At 44.9% G+C, this 16801-nt stretch overlaps 1 protein-coding gene across 3 annotated transcripts; it reads left to right on the top strand.

The window, feature by feature from the left end:
* The first annotated feature begins 1347 nt into the window (after positions 1 to 1347).
* On the top strand, positions 1348 to 16305 carry LOC133339441 (oocyte zinc finger protein XlCOF6-like). 3 transcript variants are annotated; one of them, XM_061547600.1, is made up of 3 exons: positions 1348 to 1456; positions 2273 to 2401; positions 12618 to 16305. In XM_061547600.1, the coding sequence occupies exon 3, from the start codon at positions 12628 to 12630 to the stop codon at positions 14791 to 14793; it is 2166 nt and encodes a 721-aa protein (XP_061403584.1). In that variant the 5' UTR covers positions 1348 to 1456; positions 2273 to 2401; positions 12618 to 12627; the 3' UTR covers positions 14794 to 16305. The 3 variants fall into 3 exon arrangements, with proteins under 3 accessions (XP_061403584.1, XP_061403585.1, XP_061403583.1); XM_061547599.1 differs by having other exon boundaries at positions 1401 to 1456; positions 2251 to 2401; XM_061547601.1 differs by lacking the exon at positions 2273 to 2401 and having other exon boundaries at positions 1384 to 1456.
* The last annotated feature ends 496 nt before the right edge of the window (positions 16306 to 16801 follow it).

Below are 16801 nucleotides of genomic sequence, written 5' to 3'. Positions count from 1 at the left end.
GGTGAAGAGGGAAGAGCCCGGATAGCCGGTGTGCTAGGGAACCCAGTACCCTACCCCTGGGGAGATGTATATTAGCCCTAACCAGTAATAGGCGTAAGCCCCTAATAAACCCTTGGCGAAAGCCCCTAAGAAGATCTGCCTCCGAGTCGTCTTTAACAACACAACACTATGAATTGGAGGTGACCTGCATAAAAAAAAAATGTAATTATAATTCATGTTGTTATAACAATTCTATTTATATTCTTGGGTCTTTCTGTAAAGTCATGTAGATAGGTTAAAATAAAATAAAAATAACAAAACTAAGACGTTTCGATTGCAATGCGATCAAAACGTCGTAGTTTTCTGTTATTTTTGATTATTTTCTTTGAAGCTATCTACGTGACTTTACCGAAAGACCCAAGAATATGAATTCCTGCAGTCACGGAAGCTTTAAGTGAATTCTATTTAATTAAGTAGAACGTGTTATATTAATTTAAAGTTGCGCATTTTGATGTGACGTCACATTTCTCAAACCCCCCCTCCCCCCTCGTAAGACATCGTCACAAATGTCTGACTCCCCTCCCCCCTAGGTGCTTGACATCATTTATGGACGGCCCCCAACACCGATGACGATTCTCTGAATGATAACCTGCTGTATGTTGTCGATGAGTATGCCAAAATTGAGAGTGAACGCCTTTTTTACATTCAACTGAATCAAAAACGCCTGCGTGTAGAACAGTATGATAATCTCAGGGACGCTATCAATGGTGAGGGAGATGCAAACGCTCAGAATGTGGGGAGATTAGTTATTTTGCATTCATCCTTCACAGAGTTAGCCTGATAACTTTAATCTGCATTGTCTTATGGTTGTTATTGTTTGACTTGCATCCAAAGGGATTTTTGCACACAGCGTTGAAGTACTGTGTTTTTGTGGAAGACTTTGCTGTTTTTTCCAGGATTTTTATGTTGCGTGTAGTCACTTTAAGATGTTTCTTGTTCACGTGTATTTTGTGTTGTGGTTGCACCCGAGTCAAGAGCCGCATGGCTCACAGGGTTAGACCTAATACATGAAAATGAAACTGAAAACTTATGTTTCAGCAGAACCAATTTTTACGAATGACTGTAAACTTATATTATTCCCTTAACTTCAAAGGCCCGGGGTGACGTATGTTGAGTCTGCTTGGTTGCTTCCGATTTACAAGCCATTAAAACAAATACCACTGGCGGCTCATTAACGTAATTTACCCATTAATCCTGTCCATTTCATTCATTATGTCCGGTTCAGCGGCCACGCCCAATAACTCCATATTTGGGCACGCCTCGTTAACATAATCTCTTAATACACATCCGTGTTAACTTGTGGGGAGGCGGTGTGGGTGCTAGTGACGTCATGTCATTTCTCCCGCTGCGTGCTTCCGTGTGACGTCACGAGATTCCCAGGAGCTGCTTCTGTGCGCGCAACTCTCTCGGATCGGAGGTGAGAAGTTCACATCGTGATGTTGGTTGTTGTTGTTGTTTACCCAGGTACAGCCTCGCTTCTTCCCTCTCTCTCTCGTAGCGATAGCAATTGAGTAGCGGCAAGTATGGAATCGATGTCCAGGTTGGAACGTTACTACGTGGGGCCGAGCCATGCAGGCCTTGCCTCCTGCCCTTGCCTGACTGACTTTGCTTTGATTCTCTTAAGTTTAATGTGTCTTCACCTGGCTGACTACTTCACCTCTCAGAGTCTCCATACTCTAGTTCAGGATCATCGAGTTTTGTTTTGTATTCCCGATTGAGTAATTTGCAGGCCACTTTTCAACACTGGAATATTTGGACGAAACCAGCCCAGACGTTTACTTTTAGTCGGAATGAGACATCAAAGCATTACACAATTACACTCGCCCACCCACACGCTCACCCACACGCTCCCACTCATACACTTACACGCTCACCCACTGTCAGCGAGCATCTATGAAGGCCGGCACGGCACACGAAGTGGTAGGTGACCAGCACCACGCCCGGACTGCCTTTGTCTCCCGAGTGGCGATGTTTACACACCGCACAAGGTACTAATTGGAGGCTGAGTTGACCTAGGGGAGGCTTAGGACCAGTTCAGATATGTCACTAGTGTTGGCTTTGAGGGGAAATCGAACCCGGGTCGCCGGTTTATAGCACAGCGGGATAACCGATACACTACCGCCCACCCACACACACACAAAGACAACGTTTAAATGGGTGAGTTTTCAAGACGAACTTAATTATATCTATCGACTCTGTCTTTCTAATCAGGGTGACCGCTTCATTTGACCAGAGTGGTGAACCTGGAATGCTGGATTGGTGACGTTTGCACGGCAGTGGGTTCAGCCTGCTTGGACAGTGCGTGGGCAAAACCTGCCCTGTCACAGAGAGAGGCAGACTGACCAGTGGCTTCCAAGTCGGTGTGAGTGCCCTTGCCCTTTACACCCAAAGCTCGCTTAGCGCTCCTCCAGATGCTTTGTTCCTGGAGAATTGAGCGCCAATCGATCAGCGCTACAAGGGGTCATCATGAACCCATTGTATACTATATAGCGATGCGTTCCTGACAATGTTATATCTTTAGTCTGAATAATATATGGGGGCTTTATTTGGGTATCGGTAATAGAGCTAATAATACAGATGCTAAACATTTAATACAAATAATGATTTATAACATCGGTATTATGTACTCTACTTACGAGTGCATTCTACTTTACTCATCCTACAAGGTAGTGGGGGGAGACAAGGTTGAAGGAGCTGCTGCGCTTCCAGTCTGGGTCATTCTCAGAGAAAGGGTCCAGGACCTCCCTGATCTTAGTGAAGCCCTCAATCTAAATTTGTGTGGCTAGGTTTTCTTAGGTGGAGCCTGCGACACTATTCTGGTCTATGGGGACCTCATTTGCCAGTAAAAATATGATAATTGGTTCTTTACCCTTCTATCTGGCAACAAAACTGACACCTTTTTGCAAGGAGTCATGTTTGCATAGACCGCAATACCTGCAGTCATAAATACAAACAAAAGACATAACTCTGATAATGTGCACTGTCCTTGAAGTTGATTGGTCCACACCCGAGACAGCTTTCCTTCGAGCCTAGTCTCATATGGGTTGGACCAGATGACGCCAAAAGGCGCACAACTCAAGGACAATGCACCATCAGAGTATGAGAGCTCGGGGCAAGCATCTACACTATGGGGACCTCATTTGCCAGTAAAAATATGATAATTGGTTCTTTACCCTTCTATCTGGCAACAAAACTGACACCTTTTGGCAAGGAGTCATGTTTGCATAGACCGCAATACCTGCAGTCATAAATACAAACAAAAGACATAACTCTGATAATGTGCACTGTCCTTGAAGTTGATTGGTCCACACCCGAGACAGCTTTCCTTCGAGCCTAGTCTCATATGGGTTGGACCAGATGACGCCAAAAGGCGCACAACTCAAGGACAATGCACCATCAGAGTATGAGAGCTCGGGGCAAGCATCTACACTATGGGGACCTCATTTGCCAGTAAAAATATGATAATTGGTTCTTTACCCTTCTATCTGGCAACAAAACTGACACCTTTTTGCAAGGAGTCATGTTTGCATAGACCGCAATACCTGCAGTCATAAATACAAACAAAAGACATAACTCTGATAATGTGCACTGTCCTTGAAGTTGATTGGTCCACACCCGAGACAGCTTTCCTTCGAGCCTAGTCTCATATGGGTTGGACCAGATGACGCCAAAAGGCGCACAACTCAAGGACAATGCACCATCAGAGTATGAGAGCTCGGGGCAAGCATCTACACTATGGGGACCTCATTTGCCAGTAAAAATATGATAATTGGTTCTTTACCCTTCTATCTGGCAACAAAACTGACACCTTTTTGCAAGGAGTCATGTTTGCATAGACCGCAATACCTGCAGTCATAAATACAAACAAAAGACATAACTCTGATAATGTGCACTGTCCTTGAAGTTGATTGGTCCACACCCGAGACAGCTTTCCTTCGAGCCTAGTCTCATATGGGTTGGACCAGATGACGCCAAAAGGCGCACAACTCAAGGACAATGCACCATCAGAGTATGAGAGCTCGGGGCAAGCATCTACACTATGGGGACCTCATTTGCCAGTAAAAATATGATAATTGGTTCTTTACCCTTCTATCTGGCAACAAAACTGACACCTTTTTGCAAGGAGTCATGTTTGCATAGACCGCAATACCTGCAGTCATAAATACAAACAAAAGACATAACTCTGATAATGTGCACTGTCCTTGAAGTTGATTGGTCCACACCCGAGACAGCTTTCCTTCGAGCCTAGTCTCATATGGGTTGGACCAGATGACGCCAAAAGGCGCACAACTCAAGGACAATGCACCATCAGAGTATGAGAGCTCGGGGCAAACATCTACACTATGGGGACCTCATTTGCCAGTAAAAATATGATAATTGGTTCTTTACCCTTCTATCTGGCAACAAAACTGACACCTTTTTGCAAGGAGTCATGTTTGCATAGACCGCAATACCTGCAGTCATAAATACAAACAAAAGACATAACTCTGATAATGTGCACTGTCCAACTTCAAGGACAGTGCACATTATCAGAGTTATGTCTTTTGTTTGTATTTATGACTGCAGGTATTGCGGTCTATGCAAACATGACTCCTTGCAAAAAGGTGTCAGTTTTGTTGCCAGATAGAAGGGTAAAGAACCAATTATCATATTTTTACTGGCAAATGAGGTCCCCATAGTGTAGATGCTTGCCCCGAGCTCTCATACTCTGATGGTGCATTGTCCTTGAGTTGTGCGCCTTTTGGCGTCATCTGGTCCAACCCATATGAGACTAGGCTCGAAGGAAAGCTGTCTCGGGTGTGGACCAATCAACTTCAAGGACAGTGCACATTATCAGAGTTATGTCTTTTGTTTGTATTTATGACTGCAGGTATTGCGGTCTATGCAAACATGACTCCTTGCAAAAAGGTGTCAGTTTTGCTGCCAGATAGAAGGGTAAAGAACCAATTATCATATTTTTACTGGCAAATGAGGTCCCCATAGTGTAGATGTTTGCCCCGAGCTCTCATACTCTGATGGTGCATTGTCCTTGAGTTGTGCGCCTTTTGGCGTCATCTGGTCCAACCCATATGAGACTAGGCTCGAAGGAAAGCTGTCTCGGGTGTGGACCAATCAACTTCAAGGACAGTGCACATTATCAGAGTTATGTCTTTTGTTTGTATTTATGACTGCAGGTATTGCGGTCTATGCAAACATGACTCCTTGCAAAAAGGTGTCAGTTTTGTTGCCAGATAGAAGGGTAAAGAACCAATTATCATATTTTTACTGGCAAATGAGGTCCCCATAGTGTAGATGCTTGCCCCGAGCTCTCATACTCTGATGGTGCATTGTCCTTGAGTTGTGCGCCTTTTGGCGTCATCTGGTCCAACCCATATGAGACTAGGCTCGAAGGAAAGCTGTCTCGGGTGTGGACCAATCAACTTCAAGGACAGTGCACATTATCAGAGTTATGTCTTTTGTTTGTATTTATGACTGCAGGTATTGCGGTCTATGCAAACATGACTCCTTGCAAAAAGGTGTCAGTTTTGTTGCCAGATAGAAGGGTAAAGAACCAATTATCATATTTTTACTGGCAAATGAGGTCCCCATAGTGTAGATGCTTGCCCCGAGCTCTCATACTCTGATGGTGCATTGTCCTTGAGTTGTGCGCCTTTTGGCGTCATCTGGTCCAACCCATATGAGACTAGGCTCGAAGGAAAGCTGTCTCGGGTGTGGACCAATCAACTTCAAGGACAGTGCACATTATCAGAGTTATGTCTTTTGTTTGTATTTATGACTGCAGGTATTGCGGTCTATGCAAACATGACTCCTTGCAAAAAGGTGTCAGTTTTGTTGCCAGATAGAAGGGTAAAGAACCAATTATCATATTTTTACTGGCAAATGAGGTCCCCATAGTGTAGATGCTTGCCCCGAGCTCTCATACTCTGATGGTGCATTGTCCTTGAGTTGTGCGCCTTTTGGCGTCATCTGGTCCAACCCATATGAGACTAGGCTCGAAGGAAAGCTGTCTCGGGTGTGGACCAATCAACTTCAAGGACAGTGCACATTATCAGAGTTATGTCTTTTGTTTGTATTTATGACTGCAGGTATTGCGGTCTATGCAAACATGACTCCTTGCAAAAAGGTGTCAGTTTTGTTGCCAGATAGAAGGGTAAAGAACCAATTATCATATTTTTACTGGCAAATGAGGTCCCCATAGTGTAGATGCTTGCCCCGAGCTCTCATACTCTGATGGTGCATTGTCCTTGAGTTGTGCGCCTTTTGGCGTCATCTGGTCCAACCCATATGAGACTAGGCTCGAAGGAAAGCTGTCTCGGGTGTGGACCAATCAACTTCAAGGACAGTGCACATTATCAGAGTTATGTCTTTTGTTTGTATTTATGACTGCAGGTATTGCGGTCTATGCAAACATGACTCCTTGCAAAAAGGTGTCAGTTTTGTTGCCAGATAGAAGGGTAAAGAACCAATTATCATATTTTTACTGGCAAATGAGGTCCCCATAGTGTAGATGCTTGCCCCGAGCTCTCATACTCTGATGGTGCATTGTCCTTGAGTTGTGCGCCTTTTGGCGTCATCTGGTCCAACCCATATGAGACTAGGCTCGAAGGAAAGCTGTCTCGGGTGTGGACCAATCAACTTCAAGGACAGTGCACATTATCAGAGTTATGTCTTTTGTTTGTATTTATGACTGCAGGTATTGCGGTCTATGCAAACATGACTCCTTGCAAAAAGGTGTCAGTTTTGTTGCCAGATAGAAGGGTAAAGAACCAATTATCATATTTTTACTGGCAAATGAGGTCCCCATAGTGTAGATGCTTGCCCCGAGCTCTCATACTCTGATGGTGCATTGTCCTTGAGTTGTGCGCCTTTTGGCGTCATCTGGTCCAACCCATATGAGACTAGGCTCGAAGGAAAGCTGTCTCGGGTGTGGACCAATCAACTTCAAGGACAGTGCACATTATCAGAGTTATGTCTTTTGTTTGTATTTATGACTGCAGGTATTGCGGTCTATGCAAACATGACTCCTTGCAAAAAGGTGTCAGTTTTGTTGCCAGATAGAAGGGTAAAGAACCAATTATCATATTTTTACTGGCAAATGAGGTCCCCATAGTGTAGATGCTTGCCCCGAGCTCTCATACTCTGATGGTGCATTGTCCTTGAGTTGTGCGCCTTTTGGCGTCATCTGGTCCAACCCATATGAGACTAGGCTCGAAGGAAAGCTGTCTCGGGTGTGGACCAATCAACTTCAAGGACAGTGCACATTATCAGAGTTATGTCTTTTGTTTGTATTTATGACTGCAGGTATTGCGGTCTATGCAAACATGACTCCTTGCAAAAAGGTGTCAGTTTTGTTGCCAGATAGAAGGGTAAAGAACCAATTATCATATTTTTACTGGCAAATGAGGTCCCCATAGTGTAGATGCTTGCCCCGAGCTCTCATACTCTGATGGTGCATTGTCCTTGAGTTGTGCGCCTTTTGGCGTCATCTGGTCCAACCCATATGAGACTAGGCTCGAAGGAAAGCTGTCTCGGGTGTGGACCAATCAACTTCAAGGACAGTGCACATTATCAGAGTTATGTCTTTTGTTTGTATTTATGACTGCAGGTATTGCGGTCTATGCAAACATGACTCCTTGCAAAAAGGTGTCAGTTTTGTTGCCAGATAGAAGGGTAAAGAACCAATTATCATATTTTTACTGGCAAATGAGGTCCCCATAGTGTAGATGCTTGCCCCGAGCTCTCATACTCTGATGGTGCATTGTCCTTGAGTTGTGCGCCTTTTGGCGTCATCTGGTCCAACCCATATGAGACTAGGCTCGAAGGAAAGCTGTCTCGGGTGTGGACCAATCAACTTCAAGGACAGTGCACATTATCAGAGTTATGTCTTTTGTTTGTATTTATGACTGCAGGTATTGCGGTCTATGCAAACATGACTCCTTGCAAAAAGGTGTCAGTTTTGCTTGCCAGATAGAAGGGTAAAGAACCAATTATCATATTTTTACTGGCAAATGAGGTCCCCATAGTGTAGATGCTTGCCCCGAGCTCTCATACTCTGATGGTGCATTGTCCTTGAGTTGTGCGCCTTTTGGCGTCATCTGGTCCAACCCATATGAGACTAGGCTCGAAGGAAAGCTGTCTCGGGTGTGGACCAATCAACTTCAAGGACAGTGCACATTATCAGAGTTATGTCTTTTGTTTGTATTTATGACTGCAGGTATTGCGGTCTATGCAAACATGACTCCTTGCAAAAAGGTGTCAGTTTTGTTGCCAGATAGAAGGGTAAAGAACCAATTATCATATTTTTACTGGCAAATGAGGTCCCCATAGTGTAGATGCTTGCCCCGAGCTCTCATACTCTGATGGTGCATTGTCCTTGAGTTGTGCGCCTTTTGGCGTCATCTGGTCCAACCCATATGAGACTAGGCTCGAAGGAAAGCTGTCTCGGGTGTGGACCAATCAACTTCAAGGACAGTGCACATTATCAGAGTTATGTCTTTTGTTTGTATTTATGACTGCAGGTATTGCGGTCTATGCAAACATGACTCCTTGCAAAAAGGTGTCAGTTTTGCTGCCAGATAGAAGGGTAAAGAACCAATTATCATATTTTTACTGGCAAATGAGGTCCCCATAGTGTAGATGCTTGCCCCGAGCTCTCATACTCTGATGGTGCATTGTCCTTGAGTTGTGCGCCTTTTGGCGTCATCTGGTCCAACCCATATGAGACTAGGCTCGAAGGAAAGCTGTCTCGGGTGTGGACCAATCAACTTCAAGGACAGTGCACATTATCAGAGTTATGTCTTTTGTTTGTATTTATGACTGCAGGTATTGCGGTCTATGCAAACATGACTCCTTGCAAAAAGGTGTCAGTTTTGTTGCCAGATAGAAGGGTAAAGAACCAATTATCATATTTTTACTGGCAAATGAGGTCCCCATAGTGTAGATGCTTGCCCCGAGCTCTCATACTCTGATGGTGCATTGTCCTTGAGTTGTGCGCCTTTTGGCGTCATCTGGTCCAACCCATATGAGACTAGGCTCGAAGGAAAGCTGTCTCGGGTGTGGACCAATCAACTTCAAGGACAGTGCACATTATCAGAGTTATGTCTTTTGTTTGTATTTATGACTGCAGGTATTGCGGTCTATGCAAACATGACTCCTTGCAAAAAGGTGTCAGTTTTGTTGCCAGATAGAAGGGTAAAGAACCAATTATCATATTTTTACTGGCAAATGAGGTCCCCATAGTGTAGATGCTTGCCCCGAGCTCTCATACTCTGATGGTGCATTGTCCTTGAGTTGTGCGCCTTTTGGCGTCATCTGGTCCAACCCATATGAGACTAGGCTCGAAGGAAAGCTGTCTCGGGTGTGGACCAATCAACTTCAAGGACAGTGCACATTATCAGAGTTATGTCTTTTGTTTGTATTTATGACTGCAGGTATTGCGGTCTATGCAAACATGACTCCTTGCAAAAAGGTGTCAGTTTTGCTGCCAGATAGAAGGGTAAAGAACCAATTATCATATTTTTACTGGCAAATGAGGTCCCCATAGTGTAGATGCTTTGCCCCGAGCACTCATACTCTGATGGTGCATTGTCCTTGAGTTGTGCGCCTTTTGGCGTCATCTGGTCCAACCCATATGAGACTAGGCTCGAAGGAAAGCTGTCTCGGGTGTGGACCAATCAACTTCAAGGACAGTGCACATTATCAGAGTTATGTCTTTTGTTTGTATTTATGACTGCAGGTATTGCGGTCTATGCAAACATGACTCCTTGCAAAAAGGTGTCAGTTTTGCTGCCAGATAGAAGGGTAAAGAACCAATTATCATATTTTTACTGGCAAATGAGGTCCCCATAGTGTAGATGCTTGCCCCGAGCTCTCATACTCTGATGGTGCATTGTCCTTGAGTTGTGCGCCTTTTGGCGTCATCTGGTCCAACCCATATGAGACTAGGCTCGAAGGAAAGCTGTCTCGGGTGTGGGCCAATCAACTTCAAGGACAGTGCACATTATCAGAGTTATGTCTTTTGTTTGTATTTATGACTGCAGGTATTGCGGTCTATGCAAACATGACTCCTTGCAAAAAGGTGTCAGTTTTGTTGCCAGATAGAAGGGTAAAGAACCAATTATCATATTTTTACTGGCAAATGAGGTCCCCATAGTGTAGATGCTTGCCCCGAGCTCTCATACTCTGATGGTGCATTGTCCTTGAGTTGTGCGCCTTTTGGCGTCATCTGGTCCAACCCATATGAGACTAGGCTCGAAGGAAAGCTGTCTCGGGTGTGGACCAATCAACTTCAAGGACAGTGCACATTATCAGAGTTATGTCTTTTGTTTGTATTTATGACTGCAGGTATTGCGGTCTATGCAAACATGACTCCTTGCAAAAAGGTGTCAGTTTTGCTGCCAGATAGAAGGGTAAAGAACCAATTATCATATTTTTACTGGCAAATGAGGTCCCCATAGTGTAGATGCTTGCCCCGAGCTCTCATACTCTGATGGTGCATTGTCCTTGAGTTGTGCGCCTTTTGGCGTCATCTGGTCCAACCCATATGAGACTAGGCTCGAAGGAAAGCTGTCTCGGGTGTGGACCAATCAACTTCAAGGACAGTGCACATTATCAGAGTTATGTCTTTTGTTTGTATTTATGACTGCAGGTATTGCGGTCTATGCAAACATGACTCCTTGCAAAAAGGTGTCAGTTTTGTTGCCAGATAGAAGAGTAAAGAACCAATTATCATATTTTTACTGGCAAATGAGGTCCCCATAGTGTAGATGTTTGCCCCGAGCTCTCATACTCTGATGGTGCATTGTCCTTGAGTTGTGCGCCTTTTGGCGTCATCTGGTCCAACCCATATGAGACTAGGCTCGAAGGAAAGCTGTCTCGGGTGTGGACCAATCAACTTCAAGGACAGTGCACATTATCAGAGTTATGTCTTTTGTTTGTATTTATGACTGCAGGTATTGCGGTCTATGCAAACATGACTCCTTGCAAAAAGGTGTCAGTTTTGCTGCCAGATAGAAGGGTAAAGAACCAATTATCATATTTTTACTGGCAAATGAGGTCCCCATAGTGTAGATGCTTGCCCCGAGCTCTCATACTCTGATGGTGCATTGTCCTTGAGTTGTGCGCCTTTTGGCGTCATCTGGTCCAACCCATATGAGACTAGGCTCGAAGGAAAGCTGTCTCGGGTGTGGGCCAATCAACTTCAAGGACAGTGCACATTATCAGAGTTATGTCTTTTGTTTGTATTTATGACTGCAGGTATTGCGGTCTATGCAAACATGACTCCTTGCAAAAAGGTGTCAGTTTTGTTGCCAGATAGAAGGGTAAAGAACCAATTATCATATTTTTACTGGCAAATGAGGTCCCCATAGTGTAGATGCTTGCCCCGAGCTCTCATACTCTGATGGTGCATTGTCCTTGAGTTGTGCGCCTTTTGGCGTCATCTGGTCCAACCCATATGAGACTAGGCTCGAAGGAAAGCTGTCTCGGGTGTGGACCAATCAACTTCAAGGACAGTGCACATTATCAGAGTTATGTCTTTTGTTTGTATTTATGACTGCAGGTATTGCGGTCTATGCAAACATGACTCCTTGCAAAAAGGTGTCAGTTTTGTTGCCAGATAGAAGGGTAAAGAACCAATTATCATATTTTTACTGGCAAATGAGGTCCCCATAGTGTAGATGCTTGCCCCGAGCTCTCATACTCTGATGGTGCATTGTCCTTGAGTTGTGCGCCTTTTGGCGTCATCTGGTCCAACCCATATGAGACTAGGCTCGAAGGAAAGCTGTCTCGGGTGTGGACCAATCAACTTCAAGGACAGTGCACATTATCAGAGTTATGTCTTTTGTTTGTATTTATGACTGCAGGTATTGCGGTCTATGCAAACATGACTCCTTGCAAAAAGGTGTCAGTTTTGTTGCCAGATAGAAGGGTAAAGAACCAATTATCATATTTTTACTGGCAAATGAGGTCCCCATAGTGTAGATGCTTTCCCCGAGCTCTCATACTCTGATGGTGCATTGTCCTTGATTTGTGCGCCTTTTGGCGTCATCTGGTCCAACCCATATGAGACTAGGCTCGAAGGAAAGCTGTCTCGGGTGTGGACCAATCAACTTCAAGGACAGTGCACATTATCAGAGTTATGTCTTTTGTTTGTATTTATGACTGCAGGTATTGCGGTCTATGCAAACATGACTCCTTGCAAAAAGGTGTCAGTTTTGTTGCCAGATAGAAGGGTAAAGAACCAATTATCACTATTCTGGTCGTTTGAGTTCTCAACTGGCTAAACGAGTCATATTTTTTAAACAATCATGACCACGAATTGTGATCATTAAATCGCGGGGGTGGGGACTGGTTGGCTTAGAGCATGCGTCGCTCTCATTGGCTGAGTGAAGATTGGGCCGGGTACGTTTGCTTGGCTAAGCGCTGCTGCGTGTTCTCACTCGTAAACACTTTGTAAACTTAAAAAAGAATTACGAAATGAAATATCCAGGACAAAGAGCACTGGAACAAATCGGCACTCTAAGGGTCGCACTAAGCGAGGTCTGCCTGAAAATTGTGTAATATGTATGTATTTGCAGAATCAATCACATGGAGAAGAGAGGCTTGGCAAAAGCTGGAAGGAAAAGGCACCAATGCATCCAGTGTCCATACAGCACCGATCAGATGGGTAACTTGAAGAGACATCAGAGAAAACACACAGGCGAGAAGTCCTTCAAGTGCAGTGTATGTGGTAAGGCATTTGCAGAGTCAGTTTTTCTTGAGAAACATAATAGAACACACACGGGCGAGAAGCCCTTCAAGTGCACTGTATGTGGGAAGTCATTTGCTCACTTAAAAACTCTTCAAATTCATCAGAGAACACACACGGGCGAGAAGCCCTTCAAGTGCAGTGTATGTGGTAAGGCATTTGCAGAGTCAGCATATCTTAAGAAACATACTAGAACACACACTGGCGAGAAGCCCTTCAAGTGCACTGTGTGTGGCAAGACATTTGCTCGTTCAGAAGCTCTTCATATTCATCAGAGAACACACACCGGTGAAAAGCCCTTCAAGTGCATTGTGTGTGGGAAGGCATTTGCTCAACCATTAACTCTTCATATTCATCAGAGAACACACACCGGTGAGAAGCCCTTCAAATGCACTGTGTGTGGGAAGTCATTTGCTCATTCAAACACTCTTCAAATTCATCAGAGAACACACACAGGCGAGAGGTCCTTCAAGTGCAGTGTATGTGGTAAGGCATTTGCAGAGTCAGTATATCTTAAGAAACATAATAGAACACACACGGGCGAGAAGCCCTTCAAGTGCACCGTGTGTGGCAAGACATTTGCTCGTTCAGAAAATCTTCGTATTCATCAGATAACACACACCGGTGAGAAGCCCTTCAAGTGCACTGTGTGTGGGAAGGCATTTGCTCGTTCAGTAACTCTTCATATTCATCAGAGAACACACACCGGTGAGAAGCCCTTCAAGTGCACTGTGTGTGCGAAGGCATTTGCTCGTTCAGAAACTCTTCATATTCATCAGAGAACACACACCGGTGAGAAGCCCTTCAAGTGCACTGTGTGTGGGAAGGCATTTGCACATTCAGAAACTCTTCATAGTCATCAGAGAACGCACACTGGTGAGACGCCCTTCAAGTGCAGTGTATGTGGTAAGGCATTTGCAGAGTCAGCATATCTTAAGAAACATAATAGAACACACACGGGCAAGAAGCCCTTCAAGTGCACTGTGTGTGGGAAGGCATTTGCTCGTTCAGAAACTCTTCATAGTCATCAGAGAACACACACTGGTGAGACGCCCTTCAAGTGCAGTGTATGTGGTAAGGCATTTGCAGAGTCAGCATATCTTAAGAAACATAATAGAACACACACGGGCAAGAAGCCCTTCAAGTGCACTGTGTGTGGGAAGGCATTTGCTCAACCATTAACTCTTCATATTCATCAGAGAACACACACCGGTGAGAAGCCCTTCAAGTGCACTGTGTGTGGGAAGTCATTTGCTCGTTCAGAAAATCTTCGTATTCATCAGAGAACACACACCGGTGAGAAGCCCTTCAAGTGCAGTGTATGTGGTAAGGCATTTGCAGAGTCAGTATATCTTAAGAAACATAATAGAACACACACGGGCGAGAAGCCCTTCAAGTGCACTGTGTGTGGCAAGACATTTGCTCGTTCAGAAAATCTTCGTATTCATCAGAGAACACACACCGGTGAGAAGCCCTTCAAGTGCAGTGTATGTGGTAAGGCATTTGCAGAGTCAGCATATCTTAAGAAACATAATAGAACACACACGGGCAAGAAGCCCTTCAAGTGCACTGTGTGTGGGAAGGCATTTGCTCAACCATTAACTCTTCATATTCATCAGAGAACACACACCAGTGAGAATCCTTTCAAGTGCACTGTGTATGGGAAGGAGTTTACATTATCAGGAAACCTAAAGAGGCATGAGAAGATCCACAAGGAGAAAGTGAAATCGACTTGTGAAAGTCAACATGCTGCAATGAGCCCATCTCTCATGAAACGAGAATCAGAAGAAAATTCCAACTTGGCAACAGTGAAATTTGAAGAAGTTAAATGTGAAGAAGTGACGGTGAAATGTGAAGATCAAGATAAGACTCCAGGACCCAATCTGCAAGTGGATGGAGGCAGCGTGAAGCAGGAGGAGCATTCCGATTCTGAGGGAGAGCGAGGAAATCCCCAGCAGTTTGTGGATGTGGAGGTGTGGGTAGAGTTTTTGGACAAAGCTGAGTAGGAGGGGCCAGAATGTGTGAAATGGCACCTTGGAAGATGTGTAACCTGGAGTTTGAGACGATTTTCCATAGCATTCACTTTATTCACAGGCTTCTGTCATTTCAAGAATGCATAGGGGTTTGGGTGTCATCCAGGCAGAGATGGGCTTTCTGTACATATGAAGTTATTGAGTGTCGAAGTGAAATAGTCGATATGCAAAGCATTATGCTGCCTTATAAAACATGAATTAGGAATGTATTTTGATGGTTACGTATTAAATTAATAAGTATGAATTATAACTGTTGGGCATTACTATCAAAGTTGCTGTCAGGTGTGGCCGTGCTTTTCTGCATGCTCCCAATCTGTTTTTATGATTGTTTTTTAAATGCCCTTTTATAAAAAAAAAGGTAAGCATATTAGTATTATTTACATTTGGCTTAATACCCTAAATATATTTGTTCATAATATCAAAATAATTTAATGTCAGGCCTACTTTCTGCACTTGTTTTGCTTTTAATCCGTTTAGGTTTCATTTAATTGGGCTTTGCCTGATGTTACTTTTTTATGGTAACAGCAGAGGTCTGCAAGTGTACTATACATCCCACCTTGCAGAGTGTAGTGGTTTATAGTACAGTGTAGTGTCACGTGTGTAGTGCATAGTGAATAGTTCGTGGTAAATGTGATGTGTGGTGAAATGTGTGTATGTATGGTGTAGTATATTGTATACAGTGCATAGTGTAAGAAGCCGGCTTAGGCTTTTCACGTGACGAATCGAACGCAATGTATCATTGCACTCCGTCGCGAGTTGCAGTCTAAAAGTGTCAAATGAGAGTAAAGTTCTGCATCTTGACGCTGCATGCCACTTGCAGTGAGGCGTGTTGTGTGCCACGCAGTTGCTGTAGCTGGTGTGAGCTTACCTGTGAATCGCACGTGTAATTGTGCACTTTGCAATGTTGCTGTACTTGCTACTTAGAGCCAGGTGCTGGTGTTTTTTTTTATATGTGTGTAACAACATAAATGGGCCGTTCTATGGCGACAGTGCGTGTACTATACACAAGGGCTTATTAGAGGGCAGATTTCGTATGTCACGGAGGTCGGCTCAGGATATGACAGTCTGGGTGAACCCACGAATGCACGTGACCGGATGAGGGATCACGGGGGCCCCCAGAAGGGGGTTAGCGGGCCATGTGATGTGGATCCAGATTCTTCACGAAGGATCGAGAATGGGGCGTAACTAGAGGCAGAGCCAGGTCACGCCGCAGGAAATGTAAGCTGAGCCCCGAGAGGGAGCGTGGCTGTTCAACCCGGGAAGAAGTTGTCTTCCCCGAGCTTCGCTCTTTAGTATGCGATGACACGACGGCATGTCGGAAGTTCTAGTTCACCCGTATAGGGAATCCTTTCAAGTGGTTTGGAACGGTGACCACCACATTACGTAGTTAACCTGTAATGTAAATAGTCGCTCGGAATGGTCATAGTTTACTTTGGAACGTTGAGTAGTGTTGGTTGTGTTAGAGAATAAACGTGTTGCCTCCCAGTCTTGGTCTGCGCCTGATTAGAAACCACTACAACTGGTGTCGGAATGTGAGAATCTTACTAGATGCTATCCTTGGGTATAAATGTGTTTACAAGGCGATGACAGCTTACCAAGATGTCACAGAAGACGAAGAAGATGGGTTGATTCCACAAACAGCCCCGGGTGAAATAATCCTGGAGGAAACGTTCGCTGAAGCCCAGTTGTTGGAACTACGGGAGGAGCCCAACCTCGCTGCGCCGCCGTCGCCCAACAAGCTGCGCCGATCGCGGGGCGCCCGCCTCGTTGACTTGTTGACTGCCGCTGCCGTGTTGGCAGCCGAAATGGGGCTGGAACAGCTGCTGGAAAGGGCCGGCGGGCCAGCGCTGCGGGGAGACGACCAAGATGACGCGTATCCCACGCTCGCAGCCGCCATTGTAGAGATGCGGGGGTGAAAGCGGGGTCGCCGTCTAGGCGTGCAGCCGCCATTTCACCGGACCTGCTGGAGGTGGCGAGTCCG

This window comes from Lethenteron reissneri, unplaced genomic scaffold, assembly GCF_015708825.2.
Source record: "Lethenteron reissneri isolate LAM-NWPU_2019-01 unplaced genomic scaffold, ASM1570882v1 scaffold_1864, whole genome shotgun sequence".
NCBI lineage: Eukaryota > Metazoa > Chordata > Hyperoartia > Petromyzontiformes > Petromyzontidae > Lethenteron > Lethenteron reissneri.
The sequence above is the reverse complement of the archived record's forward strand: the minus strand, read 5'-3'. Positions and strand labels throughout refer to the sequence as shown.